Raw genomic sequence first — 19196 nt, forward strand, 5'->3', positions numbered from 1 at the left:
TAACGCCAGATAATTTGCCTAATATATTTGTATATACTTTTCAGGATTAAACTTATTCTTTAACAAATAAAAACGTATTACTGAATATTGTAATTAACAAAAAACGTGTATCTTATTCATCAAAATGCTTATTAACTCTCTGTATTCAAACAGATTCGACTGCGGACGTTCATCTCTCTTTCCTGCAGAAGACACGACTTCTAACCTCCCTTTCTGTTTGCATCGATTCGCCAAGCAGATGAATCTCACAGTACTTTCTGCACTAAGTAAAAGCTTTGCGCATGCGCGCATGGTCAGGCCGGTAGAACCATAGACATAGAATTACTAAACGCCTCATGACCAGCAGCTTCGTACGTCAACGTCGCCGCCATATTGCGAGTGGCACTACTGTGCAGTAAAGTAGTGGATAAAGATGCCTCACGCATGTGCTGCTTGGGATTGTACAAACCGCTGTACGCTCCAAACCAGATCACAGGGATTACATTTCATAGGTAAAGATGAACAATTGTTTTGGTTATATTTGGTCATTAGAAAATCCCGTTTTATAATCTTAACTCTAGCTACGCCAGGCTAAGAGAGCAAAGCTATGCATTTATGTGCTCAAATGAGCCTCCAAACAACGTTTTGACTAAACGTATTTAGTCACTATGTAGATTGTTGTTAGCTGTTAACATTTCTCAAACTTTGAAAGTTTCTCAAAGAAATCCACCTCAGGAAGCAGTGGAAGGTAGCCCTTAGTCGGGATTTTGAGAAAGCTGTCCTGTGATGTTCTCCCCGTGTTTGCATGGGTTTCCTCCCACAGTCCAAAGACATGCAGGTTAGGTGAATTGGCGATTCTAAATTGGCCCTAGTGTGTGCTTGGTGTGTGTCCTGCGGTGGGTTGGCACCCTGCCCGGGATTGGTTCCTGCCTTGTGCCCTGTTTTGGCTGGGATTGGCTCCAGCAGACCCCCGTGACCCTGTGTTCGGATTCAGCGGGTTGGAAAATGGATGGATGTCCTGTGATGTGTGCCGTGCTAGTTTGGTAACAGATGCTGTACCGGCACCATATGATCAAAGCTGTAACTTGATCACATTAAAAAACAAAGGTGGTTTGATGTTTCCTTCTGAGGGTACAGTCAAGGTAGTCAAAGTATCTGAGCGTGTAATCCAACAGTCGACGTTAGGGCAAGCTGTCAGTGTAACTTTGATCAATCAGTTTGTTCGGGCTGAGATTGGTTCAGATGATGTGTTTTTTTCTCAAGGAGCACATTGAGGAAACACAGTTTGAAATTGACAACCATCATTTTATGGTCATGTCTTTAGCTGTGTCTGTCTTCCACAAACTAAGGCTGCACCATATTGTCAGACGGAATACTCTCAAATTACAGAGTGGCAACACACGCAAAAAGCTATTAAGACAGTTCAGTTTCTGTTGCCAAACTAGCACTGCACAGGGCGGCGACGTTGACGGACTATGCTACTGGTCACGAGGCGTCTAGTAATTCTATGCCTATGGGTAGAACGGTTATCAAGGATGTGAATCTAATTTCTATAAGTACTTCCTGTGTCACACACGTGCTTCCAATTAGCCAATTATAAGCCGTCTTCGAACGCCGTTGCCTCGGTGACGGTAAACTTTTTTGTTTTTGAACTGGCCAATCAGAGGAGCAACGCCGCGCCTTTTAAATTTGCAAGCTGGGGTTCGTTATTTTCTCCCCACTCTTCTGACGAGTTGTGGTAAGCCTTTAGATTGTACACGGTTCGTTTTGCTGGTGTGTTATATGTAATATATACTGGTCATATTTGTGATTCGTTCGTATCTGTTTTGGTAACTGCATGTATTGATCATAGTTGCGTTTTTCGGCACTGGGAATGGTTTGAATTTGATAGTAATGGTCGCGCTACGAATATTGATAAGTGAGATTAGTACGAACATTCTTTACTTTATCACGGTGCAAAAATACAATGGCGGTGTAACGGTTTATTCTGTCATTCCATCCGGTAAATTTGTGAAGTTAGGAAAGGGGCTATACGTACTTGTTTGTGCGCCAAACGTGGTCATTTGCTTTTTAAAATTGCAAGAAATTGTATGGCCTGTTTAAGGAAGTGGTATTGCTTGTTCTGTCGCTTTTTGCTTTAGTTTATACGCTGTCGTTTGACAATACCTTCAATTGGAATCTGTTTGTGATTTTTTTTAGTATGCGCGTGTTTGGCTATGGAAATGCTTTGATTCATGGATCTTTTGAGAACTTTTTGTTCCCAATAAAAATACGATAAACTGATAATTACTTCTCCTAGACTAGTAGCGCCTTCCTAAGTACTTTCTGCAAAAATATTCATTTCTATGAAGTTGTTCTGAGTATTTTCATTTGTGTGTGGATATATGTAATAGAATGTGATGCCTATATGGAAACCAAATGAGCAGTCAGATTTAGTTTTACTAACGTTTTGTTGAATGTTAATTTCCTTTATATATAAAAGTATAAATTGAGGTGTTTTTTTTTTTTTTTTTTAAGGACTCTGCACATCAGATTGGATTAATGTCTCACTTCAGGTTTGAGTGTGACATGTCAAATATCCTAAAACTGGATATGCCTCTTGTAAATCCTCATGGATCCAGGCTACAATCAAAGTCTGGTTCAACTTCCCGTGCTGGCAATGGAGCTACCACTGCTAATACAAGTGGTTATTCACCTTTGAAATCTGGGTCGTTCAACACAACCAAAACACCTGCAAAAACCCCTGGTATGAATTTCTAATTCTAAAAACTTCAAATGCTGCACAACATCTTTGTTCCATCTCTCAGATGTGCAAGAATGATCAATTTTGGACTCTGACTGTACCTGTATGAGAGAGGTGTTTCTGAATGTGCCTGTTTTAAAGACCTGTCCAGTGCTGGCATTTCCCTTGTGCTCAGCATTATTGGAAAAAGGCTTAATCTCGAACTTCTAATGACTATGGTACAACTACAGATGCTGCTGCTTTTTTTTTTTTGGTTCATTTTCCAATAATGGGATTTTGTATTTTTTTAATAGGAAAAAGTGGAAATAAAAAACACCCAACTCCTGCCAAAGCAGGAGAAGATCGCTACATTCCAGCCAGAAGCAATAAGCAAATGGAAGTGGCAAGCTTCTTGTTAAGCAAAGAGAATGATCCCGATGATACTCCAACAAAAAAGGTATGTCTTTTTCACTAGATTGCCACAAGATAGGGGAGGGGAAAACAAACTGAAAATGTTTAACATAAATTTATGCATATATTGACTATTTTGGTAATCTAGTAATGTGAACTTGATTCTCTCCAAAAGGATCGACAGAAAGCATGGTCAGTCAATCTTAATGGTTATGATATTGAAGAAGCAAAGATTCTACATTTAGGTGGAAAACCTTTGAATGTTTCAGAAGGTAATCCAGCACAAATGTTTTATAAAACTAGCCTTCCTTTTGCATGACTTAGTGCTGCAGTGTGTAAACAGTACAATTTGTCTGCCCTTTGGTATAACTAAACATGTGATATATTTAATTATTAAAAAAAAAAAAAAAAAAAAATTCTTCATGCAAAAATTCAGGCAGTGATCTGGACTTTAAATGTGTCCTAATCAGGGTCTCAAATCCTAGACTAGGTTTAAGTGTAATAGACTGTACTTTATGCAGTTACAAACTACTTCACAACTTTTAAGAGTAAAGATATGTTTGTGATCTTCCACAAAGGTTAATGCATGTTTAAGTTGTGTATATCTGAAGGTGGGCAGCACGGTGGCGCAGTGGTAGCACTGCTGCCTCACAGTAAGGTGACCTGGGTTCGCTTCCCAGGCCCTCCCTGCGTGGAGTTTGTATGTTCTCCCCGTGTCTGCATGGGTTTCCTCCCAAAGACCTGCGGATTCGGTGCATTGGCGATCCTAAATTTGTCTGTAGTGTGTCCTGTGGTGGGCTGGCACCCTGCCCAGGGTTTGTTCCTGCCTTGTGCCCTGTGTTGGCTGGGATTGGCTCCAGCAGACCGTGACCCTGTGTTAGGATATAGCGGGTTGGATAATGGATGGATATCTGAAGGTATATTAGACTTAATACACAATGTGCCTCTCTCATTCTAGGATACCAGAACAGTCTTAAGGTTCTTTACAATCAGAAAACTACTCCTGTTTCTGTCAAGAAAACTACAAGATACATTTCTTCTCTACCAGAAAAAATTCTAGATGCCCCTGATATCCGGAATGATTTTTGTAAGGCTGTAGTATTTTTATCTAAAGCTTCTTTTCTGGATGTTTGACTCCTAACAGTTTCTTTCAACCTAAACTAGGAAAAAATCTAAGCTTTGAGTGGAGAGATTTTAAATAACTCCTCTGTTTTGATTCCCTCCAGATCTGAATCTTATAGATTGGAGCAGTCAGAATTATATGGCTGTTGCTTTGCATAACACGGTCTACCTCTGGAATGCAGCAACAGGAGAAATTGTTCTACTTGCACAGGGGGAGAGAGAAGAAGATTATATTTGTTCGGTGTCTTGGCTGAAGGAAGGAAACTTTCTGGCTGTCGGTACTAGTGATTGTAAGGTGCAGGCAAGTATCCATGACAGTGAGGGTTTTTTCCTGTCTACCTCCCACTTCTCAGTACAGTATTTGGTTTGTGGTGGTCCTATTTTTTCCTAACATCTCTTTTCAGTTTTTGGTAATTTTCTTAATTTTTTTCTCTTAGGGTTGTAATTTGTTGCAGAGGCGCAGAATTTCGCCTTGCATAAATGTGTGTAGGGGCTAGTGTTAAATTTTTTTTCTTTTTTCTTTTTAATATATCAGCTGTGGGATGTTGTAGCACAGAAGCGGTTGCGCAATATGTCAGGCCATATTGCAAGAGTTGGGGCTCTCAGTTGGAATAATCATATACTATCCAGGTATAGTGTGTGTGTGTGGTGTGTTTTTTTTTTTTTTAAATATACAGCTATAAATGTTGGCTTTTTTTGGTATTTGGTACACTGTATGAGCCTAGACTTTCACACTTTTTTTTTTTTTTTTCTCTTTAGTGGTTCCAGGTCTGGACATATTCACCATCACGATGTAAGGGTGGCTGAACATCATATAGCAACATTAAGTGGTCATTCTCAGGAAGTGTGTGGCTTGAAGTGGTCTCCTGATGGCAAATATCTGGCTAGCGGTGCTAATGATAACCTGGTATATGTATGGCCAAATGTTCAAGAAGGCAGAAGTTCCTCACACATTCACTGTTTTACACAACACCAAGGTGCTGTCAAGGTGAGATGTGAAGGTTAATGTTTGGTTTGTAGCTGGCCACTTATTTATTTTATTTATAATCCCATTTAATCTGTTTTTTTTTTTAATTAAGATTCCCAAGTCAATTAATACTTGAAATGCATTTTTTATGTATCAGAATTACATTTGGCAATTAACAATGTATGCTTTGTGTTTTTTTGCATTAATGGATTCAGTTTTTAATGTGCCATTCAAATCTTCTTACACTCAAAGGCTTTGGCTTGGTGCCCTTGGCAAGTAAATGTACTTGCAACTGGAGGAGGAACTAGTGATCGACATATTCGCACATGGAATGTTTCCTCTGGTGCTTGTTTGAGTTCTCTAGACACACAATCACAGGTAAGTGAATGAGATAGCAATCAGCTGGTGTTTTTGTGATCCTGCTCAAAAGTAAATACCTAATATTTGTTCTTTATCACAGATATGTTCACTGGTGTTTGCACCAAATTACAAGGAACTTGTGACTGGGCATGGCTATGCACAGAATCAGCTAGTTATTTGGAAGTATCCATCATTGGTCAAGGTTACTGAATTGAAAGGTACTTTTATTTTCCTTGCATGCAAGACCTTGAAGCTTGTACAGATCAGCTAGAACCAAATCTGTGTTCTAGATGGGTGGTTTTAAATGTCATGGCAGTTTTCATATTTCAAATTAAGGAAAATGATGAAGTGGTGTAGTTTTGGCTTTTAAATGACAGTAACTGATGTGCTATCAAACATATGTGTTTTGAGGGTTTTGTAAATGGGTGCTTAAGATTGTGGAATGTTTTATTTTAAACATTTTTGCTAATGACAATTATACAAATGCCACAAACTTAAATACAATCCTACTTATGAATTGACAGGGATGTAAAAATGTTTATTAGTTCTTGGCTTCTACAGTTACACTTCCAGTTTAGTAAAAGGATAAGTGTCTGTTCAGTTGCACTCTTTCCAAAATGGTGCAGCACAAACTCTCTAATGGCATATATCAGACAAATGTATCGCATGGTGCACTGCAAATGTTAATGATGAGGTCTAAGTTGAATTTTAGATTTCAACCTGCCCTGGACGGATACCAGCTAGTGCAAACGCAACATTGTTGCTGCTGGCTCACTGCTGCTCATGTAGGAAATCCTCCAACCCCACTCTTAACCCTTTCTTTATTCAGGCCATTTCACAGCCCCAGAATGACTCTACCCCAGAGTTATCTTGCATGGCCTGCCAGAGTGATTGGAATGCATCATTCATAGTTTTTGCCCAAGGCTCATGTGAAACGGCAGGAATTCACACATACTAAGCCATTCTGACAATTTTATTGCTAAAATGGCTTAGTATGTATGTGTGAATGGAGCATGTCTTCTAGCCACACTGCCATTCCATTACAAAATAGAATTGTAAGCTAATAAAGCCAATGGCTTAGATTAAAACTTTAGAAAAGATGAGATGCTGTCAAGTTAGACTAGCAAATTAAGCAAAACATCAAGATGGAAGACTTGCATGCATTTTCTAAAGAGGAACTATTCTGGCTCTAGTCAAGTTTCCATTAGTTTTTCTAAATATATTCTAGTATAATCTTGAATTGGAGACCCAACAATAAGTATAGAAGTTTCAATAGACTAAAGCAGTGCATGGACCATTCCCTTAGGGGAGATGTCTTCAGTTAACATTCAAATCTTGTATGTGGTTTTTCTTTATGTAATTTCAACATTCCAATGTAAAGCAACTTTTTTTTTTTTTTTTTTTCCCCCCCTCATTGGAGTACCCGTTGAGGTTTAATATACAAACGGGCTAAATTTTTCTGTCGGGATAAAAATTGCCCTGCAGTGCATCAGTAAATGTTGAGTTGCATACTCTTGAAACCACTGGAAATTCACCTTTTTTGGCTACAATCTAGGAAGTACTTTTGCTCCCTATTGTAGCATCATTTTGTATAAACTAGTCGCATAGTTGAAATGGAAACTTAACTGTTATGTATAAAAAAATCCAACATGGCTAACTAAACCTGCTTAATCTGAAGTGGAGTGTTCATGTAAGCATGCTGCAAACAAGCAGCCTCCTGGAAAAATGCAGTTCTAGAAATGGGTGTCTCTACTCTGCCCAAAAGAGGATATAGGTAATGTTTCTAAAATTACACACAGCTATAGTTTTTAAAAAATATGGAAAATGGAGTGCCTAAAATTTATATCATTCTCTTAGTAATCCTGATAATCTTGAACCCATTGCCAGTAGCACTTCCTAAAACTGTAGCGGTATTGTAGTTTTTGTTATAACTGAGAATGCTACATTTTTATTTTGGAAAATGGAAGGGTCTCTACAACTAAAGCTGCCAACTCCAACATTGTGACATCATGGAAGAAAATGGTATCATGGCCAGAAAACATTTTACTACTGCTGTTTGAAAAGTTCTGTTCCTTGCAGCACAGGCATTAGTCTTCCTTAGGCATTTCTGGACATTTTATTTTGTCTTGTGCACTGCTGGCCATCCCAGAGTGTCTAGAGCTGCTGACTGGAAATTTTAATATTTTGATCTTTACTGTATTTTAAGTACTAGGGTGTTGTACTGTGTTAGCCATTATGAATGTAGAGAAAAGCCAAGCAAAATGACACCTTTTATTGGCTAACTAAAAAGATTACAATATGCAAGCTTTCGAGGCAACTTAGGCCCCTTCTTCAGGCAAGATGTAATCAATTTTTTTGTATTTTAAGATATCCACACTTTCTGCTGAGCCTAAACTATAATTAGTATAAGTAACATCTTGTGTAAATACTAGACTGTTCCAAGAAATGGGCATTCCTGTGCAATGCTGTAACTTACACTAAAAATTAGGTTATTCACTTGGTGTGGTGGTTTTGGATTTTTATTTTTTTAAACCATCTTTACTTGTAAACCGACTTTGACAATTAAAATCCCTGTGTTACGTGTGTGTGTGTGTGTGTGTGTGTGTGTGTGTGACCATTTGTGAGGCGTTTCAACCCCAGTTCCCTTTTGTGCTTTGAACCAATGTACTTACTTTTTTTTTTTTTTTTTTTTTTAAAAAAAGGGCACCATGGCAGAGTTCTGAACTTGGCACTAAGTCCCAATGGCTCAACAGTTGCATCTGCTGCTGCTGATGAGACTCTACGCTTCTGGAAGTGTTTTGAGGTGGATTCTGCAAAGAAGAAAGAAAAAGAGAGAGCAGCTACAAAGTCAGCAAGCAGCATCTTGCATCAGAGTATTCGATAATGGACTGATTTTTTTACGGGATATTTTGTATAGTGAAGATTTTATGTATAGTTTTAATTTGAATAAACTTAAACACTTGTCTCCAGGTTCTTTGCATATTTGCACTTGTGTTGGTGGTTATCATTTTATGCATAACACCTCAATTTAAGCATAAGACTAACTTTTAAGATGTATATATTTAACTTGCATGTGTGGTTTAAAGGTCTATTAAACTTTTTCTTCCCCCTTAATGTGTGTGTTTTTTTTTTTTCCTCTTCCCCACCCCACTGTTTTTAGAGGTCCCCTAGACTTGTCAGTCTCTTTGCAAATCTGCTTCAGCTCAGACTGTAACTTAAATTTGAACAAACTGGAAAAAAGTTGTGCTAAATTCACACTTATGAGATTTCTAACAATTGAATGTATACACCATACCACTGTGGCTTTGTTCAGCAATTGCGTTATTTTAATCCTCCTATTTAGAAAGGGGTCGGGTTCGTAAAGGGCACTGGCCATTCTCTTGGCTTGGAATCCAACCCCTCTACCTTTTTTTACTAACAAGGTTATTTATATATATATATATATATATATATATATATATATATATATATATATATATTTTTTTTTTTTTTGCTATATATAAATAGGTGGTAGTCCAAAGGCTTTGTGCTGATCAAATTTCTGAAGTGTGAAATCGATTTGCGCTGTGGCAACCTCTAACCGAGACCAAGGAGTGTGGGGTTTCTTCCCCCAACCCCCCCCCCCTTTGAAATTCATAACGGGTATTGCATAGCTAGAATTTTATTTTGTGTAGTAAATACTGTACTAACGCCACTGCAACCCTTTTGATTAATGCTGGGAAAGGCAGATAATGCCATGCTAATCCAGTTAAAGACGGGGCTTTAAAAGGAATATTGTTCTAGTTTTCAAACAATTCTACATTTTTTATGTTACACAAAATAGCATTTTTGTACTATACTAATAGCATTATATAATACTACTATATTCCGATGGAGGAATATTTTGGGCAAAAAATGTGAAAATGAAAACCATGAAATGTAAGCATTAATGTGTTACGAAGTGCGTGTGATATTTTTATTTCTGTACGTAATGCTCAAAATGCATCATTAAATAAAACTCACTCGTCGAAGTTGAGTGGGTGGGCTCGAGCACATGCTGTGTGTTGATTGAATCGTCTTTGGTATATAGCTCATGCCTAATTCAGTATGTCAGTGCGGGAAATTATAGGAAATATTAGCAGAGGCATTAATTAGAAAAATGCTTACTACTGCCGATAAAATGTATTCTGCCAAAATTATAATGAATTTCAGATATTCGCGGCCCTTTTAGACTACGATTTCGATTGAATTATTTTTGAAAACATCGACGAGTTGGTGAAGCGGACGAGCCTACACACCAGTTCAGGTGACATTCCTACTGAATGAACAGAACACTTTCCTTTATGCGGTTTAAAAGTACGACAGACTGCAGATCATCTATGTGGTGTATCAGAGAAGACGATCACAAGGCGAATTAGCCCGTGTGAGATACGGTGAGCTGCCTCCATATCAGTTTAGACCAAGGGTTCCCAAAGTGGTCGATTTGAACTTTCTAGGGGTCCATGGTTTCAATGAAAAAATTTGGGGGTCAACGACAGCAAAAATAGACCCCCTTACTACTGCTATTTGTTTGTTACTTCAAAATATCTATGATTCCAATAGGTACCTAATTAAGAAGTAAAATCATTAAAAAAAAACACATTACATACCAAATTTGCGAACGAAAAGGTAAAATGTGTCATTAAAAGAGTCACACATAAGAATGCATGAAAATACATGTAGCACAAACATGTCTGTTCATTGTCTTATCGAACATATCAAAGCAAGTGTGGATATGAAAAACCATTGCATGTAATTAGGGGGTCGACGGTTTTAAAAGTTTTTGGTAAAGGGGTCTGCGGCTGAAAAAAGTTTGGGAACCCTTGGTTTAGACACTTTAACACAGAACGCCCAAACTGAATATTCCGAACTGAATATTTGACCTTGTTTTACGAGTCTAAAGTCAGGTACTTATTTGCTGCTACTTTTTCAAACAACTTTACAGCTCTGATCGGTGGCAATTAATTATTGTACTATACAGTACTTCTATCGCTCGCACATACATATTGAATTAAGCATGAGCAATGTACAGAAGACGATTCGCCAATCAAAACACAGCATGTGCTAGAGCCCACCCTCTCACTTTGACGAGTGAAAGTGAGTTTTATTTCATGATGCGTTTCGAGAAATATTACGGACAAAGTTAAATTCATAAATAACCAGCAAAGAACCTGACACATTTATTATGCTGTGATTTCATGACACGTTTTTTTTATGTATGCTCACATCTCAAACGGTTCTGATTTATTTAATTTTGTCTGAAATATTCCTCCTTTTTCCCCAGACCCTTAGATACATATTTTTAATACGATTTACTTGAATAACAAAAGCTTTGCCTGATACTAACTGGGTTCAACATTTTCCTATGCCTGGAGTGAGATGAGCCGCCTCCTTTTAACATATATTTTCAACACACTTTTCAAATAGCCATAAAAGTGAACAACACTCGTTCACAAAACACTCAAGTTAGTATCAGACTTTAATTGGTAATTTTCTAATTTTTGTATGATCACATCAACATTGATGCACATACGCAAACCGATGCATTATGATATTGCTTAACCTGTGAAATGAATGCATCAAACTTTCTAGGAATCTGAATTTTGCATATTACTTCAATAAATGTATTAACCAGATTGGTTATATCGAGTCAAGCCTCAAGTTTTGATTTCATACAGTGTATATGAAAGACACAACAGAGGCAATAGGAACATGGGGTGCCAGTCCTTCACAGGTCATACTCTCTCTGTCATATACACACAGGGCAATTTAGAGTCACCGATTAATGTCTTTATGATGCAAGAAAATAACGGAGTGTCAATCCAGGGCCGGATTAAGACTCTACTGTTCCCACACACGGATCAATCAATATAAACATCACTTTAATAAGCCAGTGTTAAAGGCAAATAAAACTTCCAAAGGACAGACTGTTAGAGAGACAGCAAGAGTTGAGAGACACGGCTCACATTTCAGGGTGCACCTCCCAGCATGCACGAGAGTACGTATTATGTGACGTTAGCGGGGAAGAACGATACTTGTGTGTTTGTCATTTTCTTGTAGTTATTTCCTTAAGTAGTTATAATAGTTGCAATAACTAAGAGTTTTTAATATACCGAATCAGTCACGAATTGTGCGTTGATGACCAGAGATGGGTTAATTTATGTTTGACTTGCATTGCATGTTTGCTTTACGGTTAAGACCTAAAGTTGTTTAAAGTGTACTGTTTAATGTTTATGTGCTGGGAATGTGCCTTACATGCAGCACTATTGTTTCAATAATAGTTTTTATCAATGTACTTTACTATAAGTTTGTTGATACTGTATATTGATAAACTTTATTATAGATTTGGAGTTCATACTGCCGATAAGTTACTACTGTACCTAATTTGAGCAATACTGACATCTAGTGACTTTTTGCGTAATTTACTAATATGTTTTATGTGCCCGTTTTTTTTTATTGTAGACCACACATACACCCGTTCAAGTACAGGTACAGTATACAGCATCAGATAAACCAGTCAAAAATTCATTCTGAACTTTGCTTCATTACCTCATTTTTTGAGGGGGTCTCCCTCTGAATTACCTTTCCCAACATTTCTTCCAGATTTTTTTTGTACAATTTATTTTGGGAATTTTTTCTTGTCTTCTTAGAATGTCAGTGCTGGGGAAGTTTTTTTGGAGTGTAGCGGTGTCAAACACAGGACTTATTAAAGACTATTAAGGTGTTCCTTGTGTGATTTTGGCCTATACAAGAAGTAAATTGTTGCTGTAATAATTTCTTGAAATCAAATCTTCATAAAAATCCCAATGAAGACTAGCACTTAAAGAAAAAACAGAAATAAAAACACCTTTTACAGTAAATAACTCTTCCTCATCCAGTTTATCTAATAGTCAAAACACACCCTTGCAATTTAATTGAATAGAATTCAAAATAAAATTGTCATTTATTAGAATAATGAATGCTTAGATTAGTGAGCTTTCTGATTCTGTCTAGAGGAGATTAATAGTCAGGTGACAGATTAGAGCCATACAACAACATTGTTATTACAGATGACAATTTCACAATTAATAATGGGTTAAACTGATGTTTACTGTAATTTATTATTGTTTTTAAATTTATTTTTTATGCACTCAATATTTCAGAAATGGAAGAGTTGGATGGAAAAAAAAAAAAAAAATCTAGTTGGAAAAATCTCAAAAATGCTGAATAACAGGACAATGCTCAGGCTAGCTACAAAAGAAGGCAACAAGGAATCTTTATAAATTAAAAGACTGTTAAGCAAAAGATAAGCTCAGAGGAGCACAAAAACACAGAAGTCAATATCTTTCAAAATTATGCGTACCAGAGGCAAAAAAACTCCAAATATATTATACAAAGAATGGTTGAATAAATAGAGCAAAAGAGGTCAAAAATCCAGTAACTACAAAAACAAAAGAGCAATGAATATGAGAGAACGCAGCACTCACCTCAGTGTTTTGTAGGGCTCAGGGCTGTCCCATGCGGTAATAACCAGCTGTCCCCACCTCTTGGGAACCACCTAACAAGACACAGGGAGCATAGCAGTAGATACATAAACACAAAGAAATCACATGATTGACAATGTTAACATACAAAATTAACAAAACAGTGACAGAGTAGACATTTGAACCCTGGCCATGGGGAGAATCCTTGCTGAAACACGACACTCTCAAACACCAAACATTTCAACTATAAATTGTATGGTGGTTTACTTCTTTTTGCCTGCCTAATTTCCAAATGTTCTTGCACATGTTTCTTAGTATCTATAGGTGATTAGAATATAGACAAAGGGCAAATGTTTTAACGTTTTCCTAATGATGATGGTGATGGATCTAAATGTTCTGCTCAGTAAACGTAGACGAAGCAAGTCAGTTGTAAATACTAAAAACATGCAAAATTTACAGCAGGACAATGTCCAAAATTGTCTTGATGGTGGATTTCTGCCTTGCACCCAAAGTTGCAGAGGTTGGGTCTTCTGCCAACCCTGAAACAGAATTCATCAGATTTTATGTTAAATAATATTAAGTGTAAAAGTGTTAAACTAGATGATACTCTAGTTTGTAAAGTCTAGTTGACCAGAAGTCTGCCCCGCAAGAAGCGTCTACTCACACATAGGAACAATGCCATTGCACCAGGCGTAAAGGCGAAAGATGGCACCATTTGGAAGCAGCAAGAGGTTGGGCTTCACACATCAGCTCTCAATGAATGAAATATTCAAGTGGAAAATCTTTACTGAGTAAATACTGTGTAATTCATCGAGAACAAAATTATGTAAGAACGTTCAATGGAAAGCAAAATCACCAATGCACTGAGGGCTGGATTCAACATCACATCAAAAATCAAAGTCAAAAATTGAAATCACAGGCTTATCCAACCTGCATGAATTTCATCAGGGCAACTCATAATATGATTTAGTAGTGTGTGTGGCCCCCACATGCCTGTTTGCAGGTATGCTCCTGATTAGAAACAGATGGTGCCCAGAGAGACATCCTCCGAGACTTGGATCAGGGCATCAGTGATCTCCTGGACAGTATGTGACACTACTTGTCCCAGTTGGATCCAGGTCTGGGTAATGTACAGGCCAGTTAATGGCATAACTGCCTTTGTCATCCAGGAACTGCCTATACACACTCTGGCCACAGGAGGCTGGGCATTGTCCTGCTCCAGAAGGAACCCAGGGGTCACTGCACCAGCGTAAGGTCTGAAAATGCCTCTGAGGATTTCATCTAACAGTAGTCAGGGTACTGTTGCCTAGCACGGGGTGGTTTATGCAACCTTCCAAGGATATGTCTCCCCAGACCATCACTGACCCACTGCCCAACAGGTCATGCTGGATGACGTTGCAGGCTGCATAACATTCACCACAGAGTTTCCAGGCTCTTTCATGTCTGTCACATGTGCTCAGTGTGAACCTGCACTCATCTGTGAAGAGAATGGGGCGCCAGTGGAGGAGATGCCAATTGTGGTATTCTCTGGCAAATGCCAGCCAAGATCCACAGTGATGGGCTGTGGGCACAGGTCCCACTAGAGGATGCTGGGCCCTTACGAAGTTTGTTTCTGATAGTTTGGTCAGAAATATGCACACCAGTAGCCAGCTGGAGATAATTGTGTAGGGCTCTCGCTATGTTCCTCCTGTTCGCACACACTACCTGTGTAACATCAAAGTTTATGGTACTTAAAAGACGATTCTGTTAAATTCTGATAGCCACATATTATTGTGACTAAAGCAGTGCACACCCGTCTAAAAGAATAAGTTACAATAACAAATAGCATCATGTTTTAAAAAGATGTTCTCCTTAGATCAGGGGTGGCGAACTCCAGGCCTGGAGTGCCGCAGTGGCTACAGGTTTTCATTCTAACCCTTTTCCTAATCAGTGACCAGTTTTCACTGCTAATTAACTTTTTCCCCTTCACTTTAATAGCCCTGTTAGATGAGTTCAGCCCTCTGAATTGATTCCTTTCTTCATTAAATGACAGCCAAGCAGAAATGAGATGTGAAACGAGCTAACAGATGACCAGCTAAACTGGGGCTTCAAACTCCAACCAATTTTCACTCCAATCACTTTCTTAATGAGAAGCCAATACTTGCTGTTAATTAAACCCGTTATTTAATTCCATGGCTTGTTGCTGCTCTCATTCTGCCACAGCACACATTTCGAAAACTGTTGTTTTTCTGTTCTTTCTAAGAGCACCATCAAATTGTTTTGGTGACCTGAGAGATCAACCTTACCAAGACCATCACCTCTCTTTAATTTCAGATATTGTGTAATGGGCACAGGGGAGCTGGTCATGTGGTGGCTTGTTTTGTGTCTCATTATTGTTTGGCTGCTAATTAAAGAAAAAGAAACAACTATGGGGCCTGAGTCAAGTTAATTAAAAGAAGTAATCAGCAGCAAAAACTGGTCACTAATTAAGAAGATGATAAGAATGAAAACCTGCAGCCACTGCGGCAGTTGAGGCCTGGAGTTCGCCACCCCTGCCTTAGATGTATATAATCCATAAATGAGCTACATTTAGCACTGAAGCCAGCAGAGGGCAGGGCACACACTCCCTGGGAATATGGGCATTAGAGATTGCAGCTTTTACTAAAAGAAAGGACTGTACACATATTATAAAGCAAGGGGGCTTTGCTCGCCCACCCCCTATCCCCCCACCCCACAGGGTGCACTATGTCCCAGCCACTTCGAGTATCTGCCGCTCACCGTGTTGAGGGGGTGGGGGGGTTGCTGAAAGTATGCTAAGGAGATGCAGTCGGATCAGCTGCTGGCTTGCTGCTGCTGCTGCTGTGCTGCGTGATCTACATGTCGCGCAGTGCTTCGAACATTTAAAAGCCTGTACAGCAGCTGTCCTCCTTGTCTCGTGGGACGTTAAAGTCTTCCAAGATTTTTTTTTTATAATAGATATTATATCCTTTCCTAGTGGTATGGCACTAATTCTAAGATGAAGAAAGAAAGCAGAACACTAAATAATGGGTACACTTTGCTTCAAAATGGTATCATTGTGTCAGCCAGTATTTAAAGAAGCTACACTCCTGGTGGAAGCATGAAGTTGTGAGGTTCCTGCAGTCAACTCTGGCCACTTCAAGAGAGAGTGGGAGGCATTTTTCTCAGGTGCAAGTGCTCAACTCTAGGAACAGTGCTGGTTGTTACAAAAGTCTTCTATTAAAGAATTAGAAAGGAAACTGATTTTGGTAACCTTCAATGTTGCAGACTATTTTGTACTCTTCCCCAGATCTGTGCCTTGACATAATTCTGTCTATAAGTTATTTCTGCAGAGAACTTAATTTCCTTTGACCATATGGCTCGGGTTTCGGTTTGCTCTGACACACATTAACTGTGAGACCTGCTATTGATAGGTGTGTGTCTTTCTTAATAATGTGCTCTCAAATTAATGGTCCACATGTGGATCTAAACAAGGTGTACAAACATCCTAATGAAGATCAATGAAATTGGGTCTGAATACATGTGTCAATGTGATGTTTTATTTATAATTTTTTAAAAATTTTTGCTTTGCCATTCTGGGGTGGCGAGTGTTGCCTGATGTGGGTGAAAAATTAATTTAAATGATTTTAGCACGGTTTAGTGGGTATAGAGAAAAAAAGGGCACCACCAGTAATGAACCAGTGGTTTAAAGTATAGACCATCATGAAGAAGATGGACAGAACTATTCAAGAATGTAAATGTCAAAAGGAAGATGATGATATCATCATCATCATGAGTGGCCAGACAGAAGCCTTATCTAAAATAATCATGAAAAGCCTGGTTGGATTTTGCAAAATGAACCCTAAAGAGTTCCGAGATTGTTATAAACAAGATTCTGTGGTCTGATGAAACCAAGATTAGTGTCACGTTTAGAGGAAATCGGGCACTGTTCATGACCTGCTCAATACCATTCCAACGGTAAAGCTTGGTGTTGACAGTATCATTCTGTGGGGTTGTTTTTCAGTAGCAGTGACTGGGAGACTAATCGGGGTTGAGGGAAAGATGGACAGAACAAAGTACAGAAATGTCCTTAATGAAAGCCTGTTCCAGAGCACTATAGACTACAGACTGGACCAAAGGTTCACCTTCCAACAGGACAATGACTCTAAGCTCATAGCAAAGACAACACAGGAGTGGCTTGGGGACAACTATGGGAATGTCCTTGAGTTGCACAGCCAGACTTTGCACTTGAACCCAATCGAACATCTGAGAAGACCTGACAATAGCTGTGCACTTATAATTGCCATCCAGCCTGACAGAGCTTGAGAAGATATACAGAGAAGAATGGCAAAAAGTCCCCACATACAGATATACAGCACTTTCTGCATCATACCCATGAAAAGCCCAGGCTGTAGTCGCTGTCAAAGGTACAGAAACTAAGGATTGAGTAAGTAGTCTGAGTACTTGTGTCTATGTGATATTTCAGAATAAAATTCTAAAACCCTGTTTTCACTTTGCCATTCTTGGGTAATGAGTGTTACTTGATGTGTGGAAAAATTAATTTAAATGCACAAAGCTGCAACATAGTAAAATGTGAAAAAAGCAAAAGAATCCAAATACCTTCTGAATCCAGCATACAGTGATGATCTATCTGTAAGATTGCAGGGGAATGAGCAGGACATTGTTTTTATGACAATTAAGTACAGGATTAAGTTACTCCTTGGAATACAGGAAATGTCTTAATCTCAAGAGACTATTAAGAATTAAACCTCATTAGTTCTGAGCATAAAAGGATCTGATCCAAATAATTTCCCAAGGCAGCAGTAAACTTGATAAAAAAATAACCAATTGAGCACAGGAATCAGGTACACAGACACAGGGGCACTGGTGGAAACTGCACTCATGATGGAAAACACAAAGCACATCATTATATCAAGGATAAAGGAACATGCTACCCCCCCCCCCCCCCCTTCATTCATTTGCTAACCAGCGTGGGTTGTGGTGATTGATGTCCACCCCATCAGCATTGGTTGTAAAATTGGAGTGAACTCTGGACTTGACATCAGTTCATATGAGACAATACTCACACACCCACATTATGTCATAAAGGGACAATTTTAGATGTGCTAATTGTTCTAACCTGCATATATATATATCTTTGGGAGATGGATGGAAAATTTGAGACAACGTTGTAAACACCACAAGGATAGTGCCTAGAATGGGATCTGAACCTGTAATTTTGGAGCTGTGAGGGAGCAAGGCTGTGTTGCTCCATTCTACTCAATCGTGCAATTGAAGTGGCTCTCCCAATTGATATTGGTACAACTTAGCGATTAGTAGCCAGATGTACTTAATTGACTGAACAGTATTCTCTTACTTAGGACGTTGCCTATGATCCTTTGTCTGACTGGCAGGAACTCTCAAAGAATATTCAATAGGATCAAGAATCTGGAACATGAAAAACCCACTTCATAGGGGTTTGGATGAATGCCTCACAACTGCAAAAAATCTTTCAGGGTGAAATTTACACAATCACTGAATAAGCCTAACAAGTTTTCCTAGACTATTTGGATTTCCCCTTGCATCCATAAGAGAGAGATATTAATAGGTGACACTAAAAATTTACCCATGTACAGGAGTACTGTAGTGTGCTGATTTACACTCAATTCCAACCTTGCATATAATGCTGCCAGGATTTGCTCTGGGCTTCCATGATTCCATAAAGGTAAAAGTTGGTTAAAAAAAACGTATGGATTATAGCTTTAGCAAATGCAACCAGAAAATTAGGATATACACAGATACCATCAATAGGTGTTGGGCGCACACCATATACTGACTATTACTGATGACTATTTCCCAATTAATCCTATCCTCCATATTTTTGTTCAATTTTTCCACTCTGCCTGTTGTCAAAACAGAGGACACTTCACTTACTTGTAGATTAATTTCACATTGGTATTTCTGATTATGTCCTTAATATGAAAACCACTATAAAATACTGTATTTAGTGCAAACATCAACAAATGAATATACGAAGAAAACAACAAATATATATAAAAAAAAATTTTTTGAACCATTCAAGTAACCTCTATGTTGATTAAAATTTTTATTAAGCTCTCTGAACAGCCTGAAAGTAGCAAATGGTGTATGGAATTGTAACCTGGTTGAACTTGAATAT

At 38.4% G+C, this 19196-nt stretch overlaps 1 protein-coding gene across 2 annotated transcripts; it reads left to right on the forward strand.

Annotated features, from left to right (window-relative positions):
- Positions 1 to 1624: 1624 nt before the first annotated feature.
- On the forward strand, positions 1625 to 8576 carry cdc20 (cell division cycle 20 homolog). 2 transcript variants are annotated; one of them, XM_028811462.2, is made up of 11 exons: positions 1625 to 1717; positions 2497 to 2725; positions 3016 to 3158; positions 3288 to 3384; positions 4071 to 4199; positions 4339 to 4535; positions 4770 to 4864; positions 4994 to 5222; positions 5454 to 5579; positions 5662 to 5779; positions 8264 to 8576. In XM_028811462.2, exons 2-11 carry the CDS (start codon positions 2521 to 2523, stop codon positions 8443 to 8445), a joined length of 1521 nt encoding a protein of 506 aa, XP_028667295.1. In that variant the 5' UTR covers positions 1625 to 1717; positions 2497 to 2520; the 3' UTR covers positions 8446 to 8576. The 2 variants fall into 2 exon arrangements, with proteins under 2 accessions (XP_028667295.1, XP_028667297.1); XM_028811464.2 differs by lacking the exon at positions 1625 to 1717 and adding an exon at positions 1730 to 1752.
- Positions 8577 to 19196: the final 10620 nt, after the last annotated feature.

Source organism: Erpetoichthys calabaricus, chromosome 10 (genome assembly GCF_900747795.2).
Source record: "Erpetoichthys calabaricus chromosome 10, fErpCal1.3, whole genome shotgun sequence".
Taxonomy (NCBI): domain Eukaryota; kingdom Metazoa; phylum Chordata; class Cladistia; order Polypteriformes; family Polypteridae; genus Erpetoichthys; species Erpetoichthys calabaricus.